The sequence below is a fragment of the Notolabrus celidotus genome, chromosome 4, assembly GCF_009762535.1.
Source record: "Notolabrus celidotus isolate fNotCel1 chromosome 4, fNotCel1.pri, whole genome shotgun sequence".
NCBI lineage: Eukaryota > Metazoa > Chordata > Actinopteri > Labriformes > Labridae > Notolabrus > Notolabrus celidotus.
Window position 1 is genome coordinate 15830691 of NC_048275.1, and position 22609 is coordinate 15853299.

The 22609-nt window shown below is 42.3% G+C and overlaps 1 protein-coding gene across 1 annotated transcript in view; it reads left to right on the forward strand.

Moving 5' to 3' along the window:
• Positions 1 to 10357: 10357 nt before the first annotated feature.
• ctbp2a (C-terminal binding protein 2a) overlaps positions 10358 to 22609 on the forward strand; it is a 41263-nt gene continuing 29011 nt past the window's right edge. The window contains exon 1 of the mRNA XM_034681814.1: positions 10358 to 12686. Coding sequence (XP_034537705.1) covers positions 10358 to 12686 — 2329 coding nt within the window. The remainder of the gene's footprint in view (positions 12687 to 22609) is intronic.

A 22609-nucleotide genomic window follows, 5' to 3' on the forward strand; every position in this document is an offset into this window, starting at 1 on the left:
ATAGGCATAAGTATGATCAACATTTGCTGGCCTCCATCTTCACGGATATTTGTTGTCAATGTTAATTTAAACCGATCTTCCTTGGGGTTTAGGTCTGCTGTTACTGGGAAAATGCATTGTGCTTTTTTGGCTCTTTTGTCTCTTTTGTTGCTATGTTTTTGGCAAAAATCTCAAAAGTTGATTACGTTATTTTTTTATTAGTCAGATTACCATATTTTATCAGCTGCATAGCTCATTTCTCATGGGTCAAGATAGTTTGTTCACAATTAGAGATGAGGATCAAAACCTGGTTCTATTAAGGGCCATGTTCTGGATTTTCAAAATCTGAAAATCAATAAGTTTGAGCTCATAAAGTCTGCAACTGAGTCTCTTAGGTCCTGTCACGCAGCATTATATCTTGAGTTTAGCCACGATACAAACAAACACTGGTTTTCTCATAAATTTGACTTTGAATTGCCAAAGTTCTGGTGATCAGTTGCTCGTGAAGTTGGCTAAACATGCATATAAAGTCTGACGTTTGGCTACAATGCACCAAAAGATAAGGAGGAAGCAAAAAGACATCTAGAATTCGTGCAAATCTTCCAGTGTTGAAACCTGTGTGGAAATTGGCAGGATAAAAGTTTGTTGGCTAACTACACAAGGTGACATAAAGGTTACACTATGATGCGTTCAAGCTCGGGTCAGTGAAATGACAATCAGGCAAAGGTAGATAAAACTATTCTTAACTTTATGTTATGTTAAAGAGGTTCCTGTCACATCAGCTGTTTATTGAAGGTGAGAAATGTTTCATTATGTTCAAAACAGTCATGTTAAGAAATACAAGCAATACCAGTTCTGTTAAAAATGTATTGTTCTCTCATGTTCCCACCATGTGATCGGAAAGACTCGTTGGTGGAATCGATGAGGGCTGGGATCATTAAGGAGACTTGATGATGGTATCAATATGAATACCAATGAATGATCGTCATGATAGTCACAATAAACTAAGTATGATGCTGTATGTTAGCAGAAGAAGATCTCCCATGCTTAAAACCACTGTCTGTTGTTCATTACATTTTGATTTGGTAAATACAGTGATGTCACCAACACTCGTAAACACTCAAAAGGCTTTTATTTGAACTGTAAAAACAATAACAGTCTTTTTAATTGATACAAACTGCTCCTCTTATTTTCCTGCTGAGCCTAACAGCATTGTTTAGTTTAGTTATCAGCTTTCAGAATGTATATGCTACAACTGTTCCTTCTGTTGCGGGTTTGTTTAAGTGCCAAGAAGAGTGTTACTGCAATAAGGGAACTGTGGCAAACATCTGTTGTGAGCATCAGTTCCCATACTCCCTCATTCTCCCCCCTTTTTCTCTCTTACTCTCTCTCTTTCACTCTCCCTCTCTGTCTCTCCGTCTGTCCACTCCATCTGTGTACCCAGCATGCATTGGCTCGGGCGGTTATGCGAGTCGTTGCCATTGCCGTTTAGCCAGAGCTAACTGACTGATCTGGGCAGAGATGGGATGTGAGCAGCACTGCAACGTGAACTAGGTCGCAGCGACAGCATGTTCCTGAATGTTGATTTACAAGTTGTAAATCTGTGCTGGGACGCAAACACCACAAGGTGGGGTAGTGTAATTTGTCACGGCCATTCCAAGTGTTGTGGTTGGCAGTTCACTAAATATGTTAATGCCTGATAATGCATCTTGTTTTGTCATGTGTAAAACATACAAAAAATGTCCGACATGTAGCAGCAGATAAAGTGGCTGGTCAAGCTAAAATAGCATAAAACTTAGAGTGTGAATTATTCATATTCTCACATTTAATGGACAAGGGAGCTTTTTTTTTATCCTTGTGAAATACTTCATATTAAACAGAGAGAAAGAGTACAAGGCGGGAGGGGTCCTGATGTCATCCTTCCCTACAGGCCGGGGTAGGGGGCCTTCGTGTCGTAAGTTCTTCAGCGCAGGGCTCCATCCACCTCTCTGCCTTCATCCCTCCCTCTCTTCCCTCTCCCCACGCTCTGGCATCCAGCTCTGGTATGAAGTCATCGGAGCAGTCTCTGGGTCTGACCCCCCCCCCCTTCAGGCTTGTTCCAGGCTCCTCACCAAAACCAGCGACCCCTTTGTGGGGAGGCAGGGGAGGGGCAGGGAGAACGAGGTGGAGGAGGGGACGGAAAAAAGAGCAGATAGAAAAATGGTGCAAAGTGTTTGGAAGGAAATCCTTTTAGTTATGTGCAGCAAACCAGCTATTATGTGCTATTATTATCATTATTATCATTAGAGGAAGAACCATTTATTGGGCGCTCTTTGAATGAAGTTACCTGGTTTGCTTATCTTTGAAGGGTCTTTGTTTGAGCTGGCATCAAGTTTAGTGATTGTTGAAGGTTGGAAATGAGTTCTTGGAAAGATTTCAATTTCAAATAAACTCCTCAGTAATGGCAGTAAGTGTCATAATGACATGGTGATTTGAAGATGGGGTGATGGGATACACCTGAAACAGATAGATCATGGGTAGAGGGATGTATTTGTAACACTGATGGTACAAAAAATCTGGGGAAATATGTGTGCCTTTGCTACTCTGTGTATGTTTGCGTTGAAAATTGAAAAAAGAAGCTGTATATCAATTCAGAATGTAACACTAACCAAGTATGATGTTATCAAGATAAGTACCAGCTTCATTGCCATCGACCTCCATTTTACAGGCCATTTAGCCCCCATGGAGATGCTCTCAGAGACAAATAATCCCACTGGAATCACATTCAAGGCAGCCATGTACATAATGTCTGTAAAGTGTGCATTACAATTCATCTGACAGCGTTGTTCTTCGCAGCACTGTAATCCCATTTCCAGTTAGTGCCTCCTGCCCCACGCTCATGCATAAGTCAATGTGTGTTTAACATTCAAATCATGCCTTAAGTACGTGACGTGTCACACCGTAGGAGACAGTTGTTTTTATTTCTGTTACAGTGCCGCGTTCACTTTGAGTTAGCATGCGATTTTGTATTCATGTATGCACGTCAGAGCGAGGCCAAGGCTTTAGAGGCGGTTTGCGTGCGTGAATGAAAAGGGACATTAACGAAGCTCCGTGGCCGCTGCTGTCTCTGCTGCATGTCAGAAGACAAGCAGAGCAGGGTCAGAAGGGTGGGTGGGGATCCTAAATCGTGCAAGCCCAACGTGTGTGTGTGCTCCATGTGTGTGACTGAGTGGGCGGGCGGGTGGATGGAGGAGTGAGTGTGAGTGACAGATCATTTTCTAAAAGGGCTTGTTGCATGAGATCCACTCTGATTCTGACATTTGTTAAAGCATGCAAATGTTTTAGTTAAAACACACGCACACTTAGAGATAAAGTAACCCACCTCTGATTCTTCTGTTGGCTTAACTCTAATATTAAGGAGACAGTTTTGAATTTATTTAAGTGGGGTTGTATTAGGCACTTTTCACTAATGAGTGTGGTTCGTTCAGTGGGTGACAGCCAGAAACCCCTGCAGGCCGTGATTAAAGAAGCCAGCTAGAGTACCATAATGGGGACTAAGCTATGTCCTGCAGTGAAAAGGGTTCTTAGAAACAGGTATTTAAATTGAAGTCCTACATAGGCTGTATAAAGATGGACAACATGACAACGTCCCTAAAATGAAGCCAAAATGAAGCCCTGTGTTACCCTATATTTTTAACATACAGATTTATGTCTAAGTGTTCATGTCTCTGTGAAGTGTGCCAAATGTTAAAAATGGAGTGTTATGCCATGATTGACAGCTCTGCTGACAAATGCAGCTCCTGCGCGGCTCGGTGTACTGGATTTGCAGTGTGGATGAGGAACATTAAAGCCTCGGGTCCACTGGATGCGTCGCGTTGCGTTACGGCTGTGCCGCGCACTGCGCAGACGATACATTCCCATTCTAGTCAATGCTCTATGGTCCACAGATCGCGCTGCGGCATGTCTCAGCTCCGTCTCGGGAGCCTGCCCCCACGCCAGAGATATGCTTCAAGTCTATTTTCGACAGAGCCCGTGCCCAGCATGCGTCAATATGCACAGAAAAGAACAACCTGGACAGGAAGTCAGGCACGAGGATCGCATGCTACATCCGCCAATCTCAAAATAAAACATCATATACGGACTCCCGACCGTTTAAAGATTGTTTAGATCAGAAATACTCATCGGTTATTGATGTAAGCTACAAACAGCCACAGATCAGTGATCCATGTCGACTACAACAGGACTTTAAGATGATAACTGTGTCAGAAGGTAACAGGACAACAAAATAGAGCCAAATTATTCATATTAAACTCATCTAAACCTGCAAAAAAAGAAACTTTACAGTTATGCAGCATACTCAGTGATGATTAAAGCACATTAGTAATGGAATACTATCCAAATGAGCAGAAATTCAAACACAGAAAGGCTATGTAGCCTGTTGTTTGTATGTGGTTCTCTCTATGCTGGACCTAGCTGATCCTGGCTGCTCTGAGCTGGCGCTACGCTCCCAACAAGCGTCCTGTGGACCAGGGCGCAAGCCCTTGGATGGAGCAAAGCCGTAACGCGGCGCACACGCATCCTGTAGACTCTCTAGGTAAGGCAGAACTACAACTACTTATGTAGGAGTTATTGGACTTTCATTACTGTTAGTGTCTGCTTCAAACAAGTGCTTGGTATTAGCAAAGACCTCACGATACGCATTAAGGGTCATAATACAATAAATGCCAATACTTGGCAATTCTCATTTTATTTTTTTCTTCAACCACTTTGTTTTCATTAGCAGTGCTAGCTCTCATAACTTCCCTGTATGTCACTCGAACACAGCTGTCTCTCTTTTGTTAGCAGCTACCTTAGGCTCGGGGAGCCAGCCTATAGGCCGAACACTGACAAACAAAGGTGTGGATGTTATAATTTCAGGTGTTTTAAGGGGAAGAAAAGGACATTTTCAATCCATTTCAAGTATGGATGTTGGGGACAGAAGACTGCTGTGTTAATATTTTTCCAGAGCTCTACTTCAAAATGACTCAAGAAGCTGTTGTGAAAGGAATGGGAAATCAATACTGTAAGCTTCACAAGTCCACCTCTACTGCCATTACTTGGGCTCTGAAGCTGTCACCAGTATAATGTGACAGCCCCTGTTGCTGGGCTATCTTGGCTTCACTTTTATACAAAGAGGTGGTGACACCGCTTTTCTTTACAGTGAACAAGTCTTGCATACAAAAAACATAGTAATTGAAGTTTATGTCAGTTTTTGAATACTTTGACTCTTTCACTTTGATGCCAGACTGCCTTTTGTCCTCACTCTTGCTATTACAAGTACTATGATATAATATCAGACTACGCCATACACACCACTCCAGAAAACTTTAACCATCCCTTTAATTTAAAGGCAAAGAGCTATCAGACAAAAGCAGATTTAGAGAGTTTATTAAGCAACGGCAAGCCTCTTTTGTGACTGATTAGCCATTGATCTTACTGTTGTAATCATGTCTATCTTGTGACTTAATGCAGTTTTCTGTAATGCTGAGAGAAATGTGCTTCTGTTAAAGTCCACAGTGCCCCATTATATCAGAGAAGCTTCTCCCGAAATCTGTTAGTAGCTGAAGGAAATATGTAATTGCATCAAGATTTCTCTACATTCCCCCCATTTAAAATTTTCCACCAGTCAAGTCTTATTCAATGTAAGGTCTTTATAAGCCTCTGCTGGGGTGGTATTATATTTGTTCCAAAATCCCCGGCTTAATTCCATAAATCCCTCTGTTACAGTGAAACTGGCGTTGTGTGCACAGTCTGGCAAGTATAGCAAATGGAGGAGCATTAGAATTTGAAAGTCAAACATTGTTTAGTTGGAGACAAACAGAACTCTGCGATTTACTTTCCTGTCAGGATTAGAGCGGCAAACCCTGAGTACACACCTCTGCCCCTGTCTCTGTGTTTGAAGTTGACTTTATGGGGATGAGTGATCTGCTGCAGTGAGAGCCAGTCTCTTGAGAGCTGGGCTAGAAGTAGTAATGAGAGCAGTGGATGAGGATGGGGAAAGAAGCCAGAGGATCACATACACTCTGTAGGCCATTGCTCTCGACATGGATATATGTGTGTGTTTGTGGCGTGTGCGTTTATTGGCTCTGAAAATGTTTTCCTCATTCTGGGCGTCTCTCAAGTCTCAAAAAGAGACAGAACTTTGCAAGGACACTTGTGGACAAGCTTTGAAATTGGTAATGATATTCATGATTTTCTGAGTTTGGAATAGAAAAATAGTTTATACACAAGGTCAGAATAAAAACAGGGACTACTGTGTGCCTTCAGGTGATGAATGACATACTTAAAACGGCTGTAAAACTTGAATGACATTACAACAGCACACTGTTAAATACGATCAAAATAGGCTTCAGAAAAGTTATTTTTTCAGTCAGTAGCTTTGATTTAATAATTCATCTTTATAGTCTGATTTAGATCGCTTTGTGGGCTTGCTTTTGCCTCTGCTCCTTCCCATTTTAACTTCCGTTTTGCATAAAGCTGACTAATGTTCCTCTGACCTTACTAAAAGCGAAAAAGTTCTCAGTCATCTGCTGAATTGGTTTTTGGAGCCACCGTCATCAGCTCTTTCCCGTCATCTTGTGAAAACAGCAGAGTACTATGCTCCCTCTCTGATCTCATCCTACTCTAATTACACAACTGTGATTAAACAAGATATTACAGCAGACGATGACAGACATGCTCGCAGATTTTCAACAGGCCCTTTGTGCGACATTCAGAAACTTTAATATGCTGATTTTAACAAGGATTTCTTCTTGGCCTAAACTATGTTACCCCCTATTGTGGTTAGCTTTGAGATTAGATTTTGGACACTTCCTCATCTTACATCTGTTTTCATGCATTAATAAACAGGGATCCTCTGCAGGGATCAGGTATCAGACACAGTGACATGAAATGAGACATGCAGGTAACCACATAGTTAGGTTCAACCTTGGAGTCATCTGTTGATCATCACCATGGTTAAATAAAGTGTCAATGGTGATGTCATCATCATGTTTGGCTGATGGTTAAAGCAATATGTAAGAAGCATTTTTCAAGGCTGTCCTGGTATAGTGTTAGCCTGGGCCAGATGAAACATGCACAAAGTCTCAGAAATTTCACAAATTTGTCCTCCAAGAGGCATTTAGATATCCACAGAATGCTGTCACCATGTTGGAAATACTGACTACATCGAACTTCTGGCTATTCTAGAAACCAATAAGAGGTGGCGTTGAGGCCATAGCCTGCTTGGCAACCATCTGCAATGTGCCCACCTGTCAGTCAAACCAGCCACAACCCTAATAATGCATGACACCTATCCTTTATATAATTAAAACAAATGAGTTATAATCCCTCCTCTATAATTGTAGCAAATAGGATTGGTGGTGAGGGTTTAAAGACCACAACTTTTTTTAAATGCCACGCTGTAAACATGCTTCATTCTGCTGATAATATAAGGGAAGTTTAATATCAACTTTCATTGAAATTCCTTGGTTTTCGTGGGTTATGAAGTTACAGTTATCAGAAGAAGTCTAGATATGCTGGGGTTCAATGACTGATGTTTGCAGCACTTGGTTTACTCAAAGTTACCATCTCCCAACCAAGCGGCAACCTCCGGTCTAAAAATATGAGTCCAATGCAGAAGTGCTAAAAGCTGCAGTTCATCGAGAATCCGCTTGAGGCTGGCCCTGGAAGTACTGGAGTCAAGTCACATACACATGAATGGGAAAAAGACGATATTTACAGCAGAAATAAACATGTTTACAGCCTGGTACAAAAGACGAGTGTAGTCTGGATAGCTAATTTCTCGATCGGCACACACTGTGAGGGGGTGAATTTTTTTCTAACGCGGCAATTTCGAAGATATTGAGATTATGAGTCTTCCAATGAGAGGCACGGCTGACTGCGGGAACACTGTAGCTGTTGGCTAGGAGGCTCAAACTCCACCTCTTTACGTCACACTGGCTCCACAGCAGCAATATGGCTGCCACCGACGATTGGCCTCAAAACAGCGCTTCAGAAACAGATGGGTGACGTCACAGATACTGCGTCCATATTTTATACAGTCTATGGTCCCAACAGGATGGCCAGTTAGAAGTTAAAACGCGGCTAACACGGACTTCCACCAAATCATGTTTCCTTGGTGCCAGACTGCAACTCTATTGTAATGTGGCACCAACGTCTTGTTGTACATCAACACTCACTGACAGCTGGAGTTACGATACAGAGGTTTACAGCTGTAATTACAGAATCAGGGGTTTTCTACCTCCATGATGAGCTTCTCCTCATCTATGTTATCATCAATGGCCTCTGAAAACCTTTGACCTGTTGACTCCAAGCCTGGCTTTGCTTATTGTGACGTTTTTTCATCTTACTTCCTGTCATGCTCAGTCTACCCCTTGCTGATTGATGTGCAATGCTCCGGCATTTGACTGCCTATGTGCTGCAGAGGGCTCCAGATTGCCGGAGCTAAGATGAAGCGGAAATGCAAAACTGTGGAGCCAGTAGAAGAACATACATTGACTAGAGTGAAACCTATAAGCTCTGCTGCTATGGCACAGTGGAGACAGATCAAACACAGATCTAGTGGAATCAACGCTCAATGTTATTGAGATCTTAATACTGAGGTTCAAAGGAAAGTTAAAAGTTATACTTCCTTGAAATAAAAACACTAAAAGTAGACATTTGTATGATTAAATTTAATACCATAAACATACCAAGAATAGTTGATAATGGCTGAAACTAATGGGCACAATTCAGTTAGGAAAATCTTCAATGAAGGCAGCCCTAGTAGTTCATTTTTGAAAGAAGTCAAATGGGCTCTTGTGTTTCTGCTTAACAAGCATTTTTTAAGGCGAAGGTTGTAAGTGGTTTGGATAATCTGCAGTCACAAAAAGAACCCTCCCCCCTTTCTACATGCACTCGCAGATACACACACACCCCACTCCCCGTGTTTTACTTTTCTTTGCAAATGGGCAAATCCAGATTACAGAGCTTGTCTGAGAGGAGAAGATCAAAGGAGCTTTAGGAAAGAGGGGGAAGGTGCTGCATTTTACTGACAGTGAGATGCATAAAATTTAAAATTTGTGTAGGAATATAAACAGACAAATAAAAACGGTCTTGAGATTGAGTGATTCATTTTACACTGTTGGCTTTTCATTCTGCAAACCAGACAGTAGTATTGAAATTCAGGGGATTATTGCTTGACATGGCAATCATTGGGAGGGTAAATAGGACAAACATTGCAGGTGGATTTCATTATGTGTTTTCAAATCTCCATGCAATTCATGTCTTGTATTTTTCAATGTCCCCCAGTCAACACAGAGACAGCCGGTGATCGGTGATCTCAAATTTAGTAGAGTAGGGCAGTGACAGTGAGCAATACCAAGCCCATCAAGGGCATTTCAGTGTGAGTTGGGCAGCAGTTGTTTGGTGGCTCTGCTGCAGGCATGGGGCCTGGAGGATTAGTGTCCAATCAGAATGGATTTGATGTTTACTGACAGCACATGGGACTTAGCAGAGAGAACTGTATTTCATTTGTATTCAATGAAGCAGTGTGCCTTGCCTTTCCTGGCCTCCCCTCCCCACGCTGTGAATCTGGCAGACTATAAGACTGAAACCTGTTGATGGCAGTGCATCACCAGCAGCTCCAGGTAGGTGACTTTTCAAGCAAGGGGACGGGGGTTTGTGGGTGGACTTTAATCGTTGGCATCATCATCATCATCATCATCATAATCATCATCATCATCATCACCAGATCTGCTTGAATCTGGTTCACATGATGTCACAGTGGGAAGTGGAATTAAACAGGCTTTATTTGGATGTAATCCCTCATAGCAATCGGCAGAGCGAGTAAAACGTCCCAGAGAAGGAGAGAGATAAACCCTGTTGGATTAGTACAAGCCCCAGCCCATCCCAACCTATAACCCAACCTATCCCCTTCCTTCTTTTTTTTTTTGTGTCTTTTTTTCACATTTGGTGACCGAGTCAAGCATGCACCCTGTTACTATGTCTCTCATGGAGTAGCTGTGCTTCCTCTGCGGTATCCAGTGTTTGTGTGGTTTGGTGTGATGTGTTTGTGTGTGGTGTCCTTTTTCCTCATGCACAACAAGCCAGCATGACCAGAGATTAATTATTCAAGGACCACAGCCAAAGGAGGAGTCACCCGATAGTACGGACTTACAATATTACAACCTGATATCAGGTGAAACGGTAGACCCTGCTTCATCTTCTTTTCTGCTTGCTCTCCTCCCCTCTCTCTCCATTCCATAGTTACAAGACTTGACAGAGAACTTAAAAAAACAGGCTTTGAGCAGAGGACTTTTCTTGTTTTGTTTTTTTGTTACTCTGTTAACACTTTCCTTGGATTTTTCCTTTTTTGCCAATGCTTGTCCCCAACAAACAGTTGAGCCTCGGACGCTCCCACAGTTGGGACACATTAGGGGGGAATGAGGGTCAGTGGGACGGGGCTGAAAGTGTCTACGATCAGCAGGCAAGAGTAGCTGTCCGACGGAGCTCTCTGTCATACAGGGAGGGAGGAGGGTGGTACGAGCCTCCACCAGGAGTGCAGCATCCTGAACTGGATTTAAAACGTGACCCATATTCCTACCAAGACTCTCTTTACGGACAGGTTTACGCAGAGCGACAGGACCCACGGGCGCAGAGGAAGAGTTCTGTCCCTGATCTAAACCACTACGAACGAGCATCCATGGCTCACCGAGGATCCATCCCTCATTCGGACTACTATTCCCATGACCCAGCCATGACTCCTCGTCCACCTGAGGGTTTTTATCGGCCAGAACAACAACCTCCACCGTCTCATCCTCATCCATTGAGTAGGTCAGGTTCTCGTTTTGGAATGACACCTGGGGCTCGGGCTGTGTGGGATCAAGGCCAGGGAGGGAGACCTCAAGCCCCTTCATCACCTCTACCTGCTCCACCTCCACCTCCGTCGGCTCACGAGTTGAGTCGAGCTTATAGGGAACCTGGTGCTGTAGCTGCAGCCAAAATGACTCCTGACAGTCAACAGCGCGTACCTTCCCGAGACCCATCTCCTGCGCATTATGGTATGGAGCATGCATCTCCACGGTATGCCAGTGAGCCTCCACCTCTGACCAGTCAGTCCGTCTACACTGATGTTAACGGCCGCCCAGTGGATCCACAGCAGCATGCTGCTACCTGCCTAGTAGTAGATCCTACCAGTCAAGGTATGATAATGAGGCAAGAGACAGCCTCACCTTACACTGTGCAACAACAGCAGCAATTACAACAGCAGCAAATGCAACAGCAACAATTGCAGCAGCAGCAGCAACTGCAACAGCAGCAGATACAACAACAGCAACTTCAGCAACAACAAATACAACAGCAGCAACTTCAACAGCAACAATTACAACAGCAGCAGCTTCAGCAGCAGCAATTGCAGCAACAACAGATACAACAACAGCAACTACAACAGCAACAGCAGTTTCAGCAACAGCAACTACAGCAAGATCAATTGCAACAGCAACTGCAAATGCAACCTCCACCAACCATGCCAGTTGCTGACCCTAACTTGGCAATGACATCTCCACTTCCTGCTCCACCTACGCCAGTGCAGACCGCAGTAGTTGCCATAGCTGCGCCTGTACCAGTGCCAGTGCAGGTGGCTCAAATTGCAGCACCCCCTCCCCCAGTTACGCCACTTCCTGCTGCACTTCCTGCTCTTCCCCCAACTGCTCCACAGACACCATTGCCTGTGGACCCCAAGAAGACGGTTGATCTTGAGTTTCTTGCTTTGCTGCGAAACGAGGGCCTCTCTGAGAGCACGATCTCCTCAGTTATCCAACAGGGTTTTGACTCCACCAGCATGCTGGCTGTAATGGAGGAAAATGATGTCCGCACCGTCGCCCCAAACCTTGGCCAAGCTCGCGTGTTGTCTCGCTTGGTTCACAACTGCAAGCGACCCGTTGAAGCTACGCCAGCCCCCTCCCAACCTCAAACACCAATGCGAGGCCGCTCTAATAGCTTTAGCCATCGCTCAGATGTCTACCATCACCAGCAGCCGTTGCATCATCCAATGCACCCTCCACAGGCTTTGACCGTGGATCCCCATATGATGCCCCCACAGACGCCTGGGGCCATGCAGACCATCTCCCCAAGGATGGGAGAAGCAATGGGTAGAAGGCCTAGTAGTGCTCCTTCTCAGCACCTCCTGGAAGCCACTGGAGCCTACCCAGGCCAACCACCACGCTCCCCAGGACCATACGCTGGAGCCATTGTGCCTGTTCAACAAAGACCCATGTCTGCCTACTCTTCTGGGATGACAATGCCAGGGATGCCCATGCAGGGTATGCAGATAATGCCACAGCAAATGACAGGGTCAATGCCTGCAATACCAGGCTCCATGCACCACATGCCAGGTATGCCACAGCAGATGCCTGTATCCATGCCAGCTTTACAACAGCCACCCCAACAGGTACCGAAAGCTTACTCTACCAACTACACAGTGCCCATGGAGCTGATGAAGAGGGACAGGAACTTAATGCCACTGTCACCCATGCACAGCCCTCACCCAAGTCCTCAGCTGATACGTAAGGGTGGACCTACTTCTGACAACGCTCTCGTCCTTATGGGACCACCTGGCCCCAGCCAAGGTGCCATGGTTGCTAACCAGAAGCTGAGCCGCCGCACAGGTCCACCAGTCATTGTGTCCACTATGGCGTCTCCAGATACAAGTAAACTGTCTTAATTCTTTTCATATTCTCCTCATCTGCTTTTTGTGTGATCGCTTGATACATTGGCTCATGCTTTTTCTTGGCTGTTTCACATGTTTTTAATAGATAAGGGAAAATATTTGGGCCTAAGCATTTCTGGCATGCTTTATGAAAGACACCATTTTCCATTTCTTTCATTTCTTTGACAAGCTCCACAAAGCAGTGCTGCTATGATTTTTAGAATCATAGCACCTCTTCACAATTTGCTTGACATTTCTACATTGAAAGCAACAACTTTAGTCAATATGGTTGCAGTGATTTCTTTAAAATATACTATAAAAAAAACTGTTTCATTGTGATGAGTGATTTGTTTTTGCATAGCATATTTGTCAATAAGAGGGGTTTTGATATCTTGTGGTTGGTGCAAATATCATTCGGCAGAGTGGTATGTGAGATATATTTAGCTGAATGTGGTCACCAGTGTGTGAGGCATGATGCTTGACCTTAAGGAAGTCCAAACACGATGTCAATATTAAAGCATTCTTTGAAATGGTTTTATCTTTCTGGTCAGAGCTGTCATTCTGTGTGCTGTTCTGTGTTTGTTCTCGTTACATCAACAACAGATAAATGATGTGACTGTATTCTTCTTATCTAGGCCAGTGGAACGAAACCCAAACGCTGCAGCCGAGCTCTTTTTCAAATCTGTTTTAAGGATTATGATTAAAACCGTAAAAGGATAACTTCCCAAACCTGTCCTACTTTTGGATTCTGCATTTGATCCTTAAATTATACTTGTATCCCACTTTCTTGTCTGCTTATCGCTGCGAGAGCTAGATTCATTAGGATTCCAAACACTTTGTGTGAAGTCTTTTATTATTTCAGTAATCTCATGCATGTTCTCTTGTCAGAATGACACATCACCCTATTAAATACAACACAAATTGGCACTGAAGAGGCACAACGAAGAAGACTTGGGAGGAACAGCTGTCAGCAGACCCTCTCTGAAAGCATTTTAAATCTTAACAACTGTGCACTGTCTTCCTGTATTAGTCCATCAGACGCAGTATTCATGTGTGAACAGCTCACACTAAGACCTATTTGACCAGATAAGTCAGCCGTTGTGTGCAGTGTTGTCTGGGAACATGAAGTGTATAGGCGTGAGTGTGTGTTGCAGTGGTGTGCATCTGTGCACAATATGCATGATTGCTCTTGCGAATAGATTTTTTCCTATTAAGCTCTTATTGGCTGTTTGTTATACCTCTTGGTAAAAAATGGCCAGAATGTGAGGCTATGCTCCCATTTTTTTACCATCATGATCAGCCACAAGTATACAGCTTTCAGAAATGTGCTTAATTGCAGCATTGGTTGTGTGTAGCTCTCTGGTTGTGGTGTCATTGTAACTGCAGCTGTTTTTGATGAAGTCCTTTCTGCTTTGCCACGCACCATCTCCCCTCAGCCCCCCAGCCCCTGTTGTTGTAAACACGGATGTCTTATTGCATTATGGTAATGAGAGTGCATCAGAGTTGCCGGGAAAGGCTTCACAGCAACTCTGATGCACCATGTTACAACAAGGTGGACCACTGACCTGCATTAAACAGTGTAGTTATTCTGAAACTGATTTTCTCATTGGGTTCAAACACTCATTCGTGTAGAAATTAGTTAGAGGTATTATCTCAGTGACTGCTGAATTTTTCATTTTGTGATCTGAATGTGATTAATTTTGATCTGTGTCACAGACTCATGTTTCAGTTCCTTAAATTGAAATAGATTCAGTCAGTGCATGTAATCGTATAATCACCTAAATCAATGAGGACTACGAGATTCCAGCTTTAATTCAGCAAAATTAAAGCTTCCCCTTTTTTTTAAAACCCTAACCTGCGTCTGGGACATTTTGGGGGAAAAAGTCAGATTTCTCCATCAACATCATCACAGGCTGACTAGAAGCATCACTGGACAGATAAAATCAAATTGCAGTGCTGATGGTCGACGCGTGATTGTGTCATTTTCTCTGTGCAGGTTGTAATGAGAAGGGGGGGTTAATCCATCCGATCCCTCCATTTCCATTGCTGCACTAATCCACAGATATTCTCATTCTGTCCAGACCAGCCTCCACGCTTTCTGTGAGCCTTTGCGAACTGCCAGTAGGTCGAAATAGACTTCAGTGGCGGCGTTGCCGACTGAAAACAAATGAGTTTTGGAGGCAGTTTTGTTGTCTCTATAATTTTTAGACCCAAGAGAGCAGACAGTAAAAGATCCCCATTGCTTGGCTGTCAAAACACACTGCTGCTCACACACACACACACACACACACACACACACACACACACACACACACACACACACACACACACACACACACACACACACGCTTTGGAAAAGATTAGCCACATACACAAACATCACATTGTTGGTACACACGCAGTCAGCAGAGTAGACCTTATTTGCATGAGGCTGACATTTGTTGCTTAGGTAATTTCATCTGTTAATGGACACAGGCGCAAAGCAGCTCTGAAAGCATATTCCTAAATTGTATGTTGCTAGGCAACGTGGGTTTTGGTAATGGTAGGCAGATTTGCTTCTGGTTAAAGGGTCAGCCCATTGTCAGAAAACACTGCAAATTTACATGCTAGCTTTTTTTTTTCCAACAACATGCTGGGCTAATCTAATCCATCTGGAAGACAGCGTTACAAATCATCCCAGTATTTTATGGGAGATTAATAAAAGTCAGACGGCTACTCCTGCCTATTTTAAGAAGATATTTTGGCATTTGATATCCTCCCTCCCCATCAAAAAAGATACAAATTTCACATTCATGTTTTGTCAGATAGACAAATAATAGTATAATAGCAACATAAAGCTATTTTCAGTACTTTGAATCCAATTTCTTTTAAACTTATGACACTTCCTGATTTTCTGACAACCTCAGAGAATTCATTCGTTCCAGCGCTGAGTAAATTTAGTTTGTAGCTCATCGTAGTATTTGATGCTTTGTGGAATACCCTTAAGCAAGACCCCGCCTCTATCTGACTAACTAGGACTCACTTCCCATCCCCCGCACCATCACCATCACCATCACCCTACATGTTAGTGTTAGACCTCCATTATTCTACCTCCACACCACGGAGGCTGTTGGCTTCCGCTCTTGGACCCCGGCCATGCGACGTGATGCCAGCTCAGGTCAGTTTTACCCTGCGTGACACACTAGCCACAATTTCCTCCCCTGCTATAGGCCTAGCGTGATGCTGGGGGTGGGTTATGGCATATTAGTTCTGGAGATAGCAGATTATGTATTAACGGGCCCAGGTCAAAGCTACAGGCAGTTGTTACACTGAGTGAAGGATTAAGGAAGAGAAGAAGGGGGGTAATAGTTCTACTACTGATGGATGATGAGTGCTGCTTTCCGGGTGGGGGAGGGTAAACAGGGCATTTCCAGCTGTCAGTCAACCTTGGACTGTCCATGGAGATGAAACAAGCGGTTACTGTTGCATCGTAGACTGTGACGGTCAAACTTTGGCCTTAATCTGGTATGCCAGTTAAAGGTTGTCTTTTGTTATGCTGCTTGTCACACACACGTATATCATTTCCTTTTGACCTGAGAGGACGGCTTACCGGTGCCACGACATAAAGTAATGCAGCCATTGGATTAAATTGTGACATTTTCCGAGCAACAAAAGATAAGAGTGAACATAAAATGAATTGTGCCTTTGTATGTTTTAAGCCTCTGCTGCTAAACACCTGCCTGGAAGAAGGAGAAGTAATTTTTGTGCTTATGAATGATGATTTCCTTTCAAGGACTTTTAAAGGCTTGGGTGAATATGAAACTCTTTATGTTGAATCATCTGTGTAAAAGAAGAGCAACTGTTAGAATATGTCACAGGCGCAACTTTGCACTCATCACTGAGCTCAAGAATTACAACTTTGAGAGGCCTGGTAATGCTCTTAGCATTTTTAATCAACTCAGATTCCTAGACAAATTTGAATGGATTTAATAACATTGTATGGGTTTTTGTGCACTGGAACTTTAAGAAAGTCTCTTTTTTTTTTTTTTTTTTTTTTTTGCTTCATTTCTGATTGGTGCCTTTTGTCCCACTTTACAATCCTTTTGTCGCTCCAAACTTTGGTCCACCCGTACCATCTATCTCTGCTGTAAAGATTTAACGTTCTCTACAATTCATTTTATAAATTGCCTTATCGATTGTGAGCTTTTTGGGCTTTAAGAGGTCTGGGAGTCAGGTGTTGCAACAATCTGTCTTTCATCACCTCAAGAGCATTCAGTTAGAGACTATGTGTAAAGCATCTGTTTTCATAAACGGTGCATGTGTGGTTATGGCTGTGCTGCTTGGCTGGGAAGCATGGTAGTTCTACTGGTGAATGCGATGGCGTGGCATTTCGCTTATTTCTGGTGTTTCCACCCTTACTTCAAATGTAATGCTTCCAATATTAGAACTTGCACTCCGGTCATGTTTTGAACCATTTTCCACCTCTTGACCTTGACTTCACTGTTATTATTTTGCAATTCAAATCAGTCCGAAAATAGCTGGCATCATAACATAGAATTGACAGAGTTGAATGCATGCTGTGTTCTGATATATGAGTCTGTTTAAAACACTGGAATCAGCTTTGGCTCCTGTCTGTACTAACGAAGTGCACATTTAGTTGACTAAGTGGTTAAAAACATTTTCACCCTGGCTAGTTGGCTCCAGAATTACCACCTGAAACAGGCCGAGGCTGTAGCTCTGGTTAATGGCTGCTGCCATAACGCTTTAATGTACTACTACCAGGATAAGCAAGCACAGATTATGGATTGCATCTTGTAGAGCTGTATGGTTTGGCAGTATTTTGATCTGATAAATTGAGATAAAGTATTGTGGGGTAAAATATGTTGACTGTGTCTGGTCGAACTGGTAACTATCTGACCGGAGCAGTGTGTAACCAGCACAGACATGTGGACGCTAGCTCTGCTAACCTTGGCAATTTGTCAATGTTTTCCCACCGACTCTTGAATTTAGCTGTGGGAAATAAGTTGTGCTCTTTTTTGTCTGTTTTCTAATCGTTTCTTTCCTAGACTAGTTGGTTAGGCAAAAGGTAAATTTCCATTGAAAGGACAGAAAATTAATCATTTCAAAACATCCCAAATCTGTAAGCATTGACATTGGGTTTTTTTCATCTTACAAACCAAATAGCAATGCAAGTGTGATACATATCAAAAATTAGGTTAAATGAACTACAGTTGGTGACCATAGAAAATGTTAAATTGTGCTTGAAGCTCTGTGTTGACATTTATTTTGAGGATACAATGATCACAAACTTCGAAAACCAACTGATCCTGATCTGGACGCATCACAAATCAATGCTGTTTGTAGGAAAGTGGGTTGTTACTTATGCAAATCAGTGTGCAATCTTTTGTTGGCACATGGCGTCTGTTGGGTCCCAGTGCAGAGATGAAGTTCCCCTTAATATCAGACCGTGGTTTCCTTTTCCTTCTTGAGTGAATAAAGATTCTGGTCTATAATTTCTTCTCATCTTGTTTTATTTTTCCTTTTGTAAATTGATCCCAGTTTCTCTCTCTTTTTGTTGAAACTTCTTCTTGGTAGGGAACAATTTGGCTTTGACACTCTCCTAACTCATGAGAGCATCGAGAGTGGGGGGAAAAAGAAGTTAGAGGTAATGGGAGAAATATGTTTCTAAACAAACGTCATTCTCAGCTCAGCACATTCATTCATGACTGTGGTTGTGGCTTGCAGGGCCCGTCTGCAGGAAAAAGAGGGAAATGAGGAAAGATGGGAGGTGATTGGACTCATCCAAAGACAGCAGACAAGAGAAGATTGAATAAGGAACAGAGTTGAAAGCACGCTGAGCTTCTTTGAACTAGACTGACTGCTGCACAAGCAGTGATTGAGTCTTAGAAATGAGTCTGGGAGGGCAAACAGGAGATTACATAATGTTACACCATCCTTCAGAAAGTGAAGGCAGTGAGTGCAAGATCTAATGTTAGGAATTGAGGGACAAAGGTTTAGATGCACTTACCAAAATCTTAGTTAAATGAAGCCAGTAGTGTCTTTTACAGGTGTAAGGTATTCAACCTGCAAGGGAAGTTAGGAGTCTTCAGGGACTTCTCAGGAACTGTCACAACAAGCAAGCCTTGAAATAACATACCTAGCTAGAGCACTGAATGGACTCTTAACTGATGTAATTTAAGAAATCTGTATTTCCCTCAAGCAGTGGAGTTTATCTCACGAGCTTTGCAACACAAAACACACAAAAATACATGAAACAAAGTGTAACCTTTACAAAAAGCACACGAGCAAGAGCTACAGAGCTTACAACATTATCACATAAGACAAGTGAAATAGTGTTTAGATATAGTAAAGTAACATGAGTTAACAGCTGGAACAATGCATACATTTAACTATGAATAACAGTTATAACACACACTACCAAAAACGCACACCTCAAAGTACAATGAATCAGTTACATTGAATAACATATTAAGATTTACTGGCCTTCAAATTCAAATTTTATGAGATAAGAGTAAAACCTAAGAGATGAAAAGTCTAAATTATGAGTCATTAAGTCACTATGATGAGATAAAAGATGATCTTTTCTGTCATGATGAGCTCTATCTCATACTGATGACTTATTACATCTTTATCATGATATAAATGTCATCAGACTTAGTTTTTCACTGCTTTCTGTCGTTTTAAGAATCACAGCTGAAATAAAACCGTTACAGTATTTGAGAGAGAATAACTCGGCTGTCTCCTCAGATTTCTTGATTCATCATCTGAACAAAGATGAGTGAATCATCTCTAATAAATCATTTCTTTCTTAAACGTCATAGAAGCACTAGGTGCTGAATGAGATAAAAACCTAAGCCCAGGTCTTACAGGCTTTACTCTAACGTCAGATGTACTTACCGTTTGGCAAAAGCATCTGCAAAATGAAATTGTAACATTGTAACAAAGCCAGTCAGCCAGTAAACTAGCTGCCAACAGCAAAGCTAGTAGCTAGCGCAACTACATGTAATCAAAGTGACTCTTTTCAAACACTCAGAAGGAACAATGCACCGTCACATAATCACAATAAACACCAACAGCAAAAGATAATAAAAAAAAAGGTACCTTGATCCCTTCTAGCTGGATGCTGATGAGACAGTTTGCATTTTTCATTTAAAACCTCATGTTAAGTTGGGGGTCAAATTGACCCTTTTTAAAGTCTATTTTAGGCAATATATGCCTTCCAAACCAGCTAAATGCAGTATAAAAATCTGGGCAGCATGTGACAGAGGAAGAGTCGTGTTAATTTATCAACATCACTTCATAAAAAAAATAAAAAAAAATAAAAAAAAATAAACAAAAATATATGTCATGTAAAACTATTTTATTGATATTTAGGGCTTTCCAATGTACATTTAAAAATGTTTTAACATTAATTTTAATGAAAAACGAGTGAGTTATCCTCATTGAACCATGATCTGTGAGAAATTAAAGAACACCAATGGACCAAATCTTGATTTAAACGGTTAGAAATGGAGTTAAAAATTAGAATTAAAATAAATGTGTACTTGAATTTTTTGGGGGTTCTGACACTTTTGGATAATTGAATATGCCCCGGGTAAAATTGACCCAGGAACATTATTGCTGTTCCAGAGAAACGAACATAACAGAAGGGTTAAATCAGGTTTTGTGTAGGAAACCTGCCTTTAAAATAAAAGCCCAGAAACTGTTTCCAACTAACAAAAGAAATGGAAAGACCAGATCATCGTGGAAAATGGAAAAAAAATGTCATGGTAAACACATTTTTATTCATGTTTGGCCTTTCTTAAGGGGTAATTTACATCATTAGTTTTGTAAAGGTAGTAAGTAGTGGACAAAACGCTCTACAAAGACTGCCACATCCAGCCAAGGATCAAACTCACTATCCTAGATTATAGGGTGGACGCTCTTGGTTGGTATTTCACTTAAAGCTTCTATGAGCAGCTTTGGGATTGTGATGATTTTGGCGCCCTCTGTGGATGAAGTATAATCCCCTTGCTGATTTTGTCCACACATGTGTAAATAGTGTTTCAATTAAAAACTCATCCTGCTTTCTCAAAAGAGTTAATCACTGAGTTTTTGCAGTGGAAAATGTACAATAATGACTCAAAGAACTTTAATCTATCTATCTCCTGGATGAATGGACATAGCTTCAGAACTTAAAGGTTGTTAAGTTGGCGTTCATCCCCGGCTTGTTTTACCCCTAGCCTTTACGGCAAGGGGTTTTTTGTTTGTTTATTTTTCAAGGGTTTTTTAAAAATGTTTGTGGAATATCTGTAGATGTACTTTTCCTGAGTTGTGGTGTCCACTGAGTGCAGATAACTTGCTATACAGGTGTCATCAAATGGAAAAACTGGACCTTGGTAGATGAGGTCTGACCGTGGAGGCAGAAAGCTTTTTGTGGTCAGACCGCTGCATCTTTTCAGAGATGACTTGAAGTGATTTACTGCTGCTGGTGAGAGCAGAGCGATGGAAGGACGCACACATGAAGTCACATGCTCCAATATTTAAAGCTAAAAAAAATGAAAAGGAATGAAATGAGAAGCTGAACGACCCTGACTCCTTCTGCAAAGGCATCTCCTCACGTCTGCTTTCCTTGTGTTTACTTCTCACTCTTTTCATTTCCATTTTTTTCTTTTATATTTCTCCTTTCTCCTACCCTTTTTATCCTCCACTCACTCTTCTTAACTCTCTCCTTTACTTCTTTTTCTTTGAGCTTTCATGTATTTTCTTTTTCCTCTTCTCTTGTTTCCTTTTTTTCCCTTGTTCCCTTTCCTCTCGTTCATCTCCCCTCATGTCTTCATTCCTTTTCTTTCTCCCCTCATCCTAAGCTCTCTTTCCTTTTCTTTACCCCTTTATATTTTCCATTTACTCTTCATTTTTCCTTTATTTTTCTTTCCTTTCCTACTTTTTAAAAAAAATGTCCTCTCTTCTTCTCTTCTCACACCTGCTTCTTTTTCTTTTCGTCCTTTTCTAATTTATTTTCCTTCCTTCCTCTCCTCTTTCACTTCTCTCCACCTTCCTCCCCTCACTGCTAGCCAGGGAGTCACCCTGAATTATTCATTTTGTGAAAATGAAATCTTCACGGGTGTTAAACCAGAGTGAAAAAGAGGCAAGGTGGACCATGTTCTCTGTATACAATATGTGTGTGTGTATTTGTGTTAATTAGTGTGTGTGTGTGTGTGTGTGTGTGTGTGTGTGTGTGTGTGTGTGTGTGTGTGTGTGTGTGTGTGTGTGTGGTGTGTGTGTGGTGTGTGTGTGGTGTGTGTGTGGTGTGTGTGGTGTGTGTGGTGTGTGTGGTGTGTGTGGTGTGTGTGTGTGTGCGTGTGCGTGTGTGCGTGCGTGCGTGCTGGTGACCAGGCACTGCACAACTTGACACTCTGCCTGGCTGTGTTTTAACAGAAGCGGTGGAGATATGTTTAGAGGTGTAGATGAATCTCATTTGCACCAGCAGAAAATTTTATACATTTCTCAGTGGGCATGTGAGGCCTGTTGAGGCTCACACGCACGCGGCTGTAAATGGGATTGTGTTTCATAGTGTGAGGGGGACGCTTTGTATGTGTGTGTTTGTGTGTGTGGGTGGGTCTTTATGAGTGTGATCCTAGATATACAATTTATGATTTTTAGAGACATTTGCCTAAAAACACACATTTCTGAGCCGGCTAAACGTAAGGAAGCTTATTACTGATTGAGGCTGTAGGTGTTTGTGCTGCATATTTGTCCCTGTGAGTTTAATTCTTCATTGATACAAGTTCACTCAAGAAAAGATACGGACAGTCCTGCTGCAATATGAGGAAAAGGTTCCCTCTTTGCTAGGTAGACATCTCTCAAGCCTCTAAGTTCACTCTTAGTGATGTCTTTAAAGAAATGATCAGGGGTGCTAGTGGCCTAGCAGTCTAAGCGCCCCAC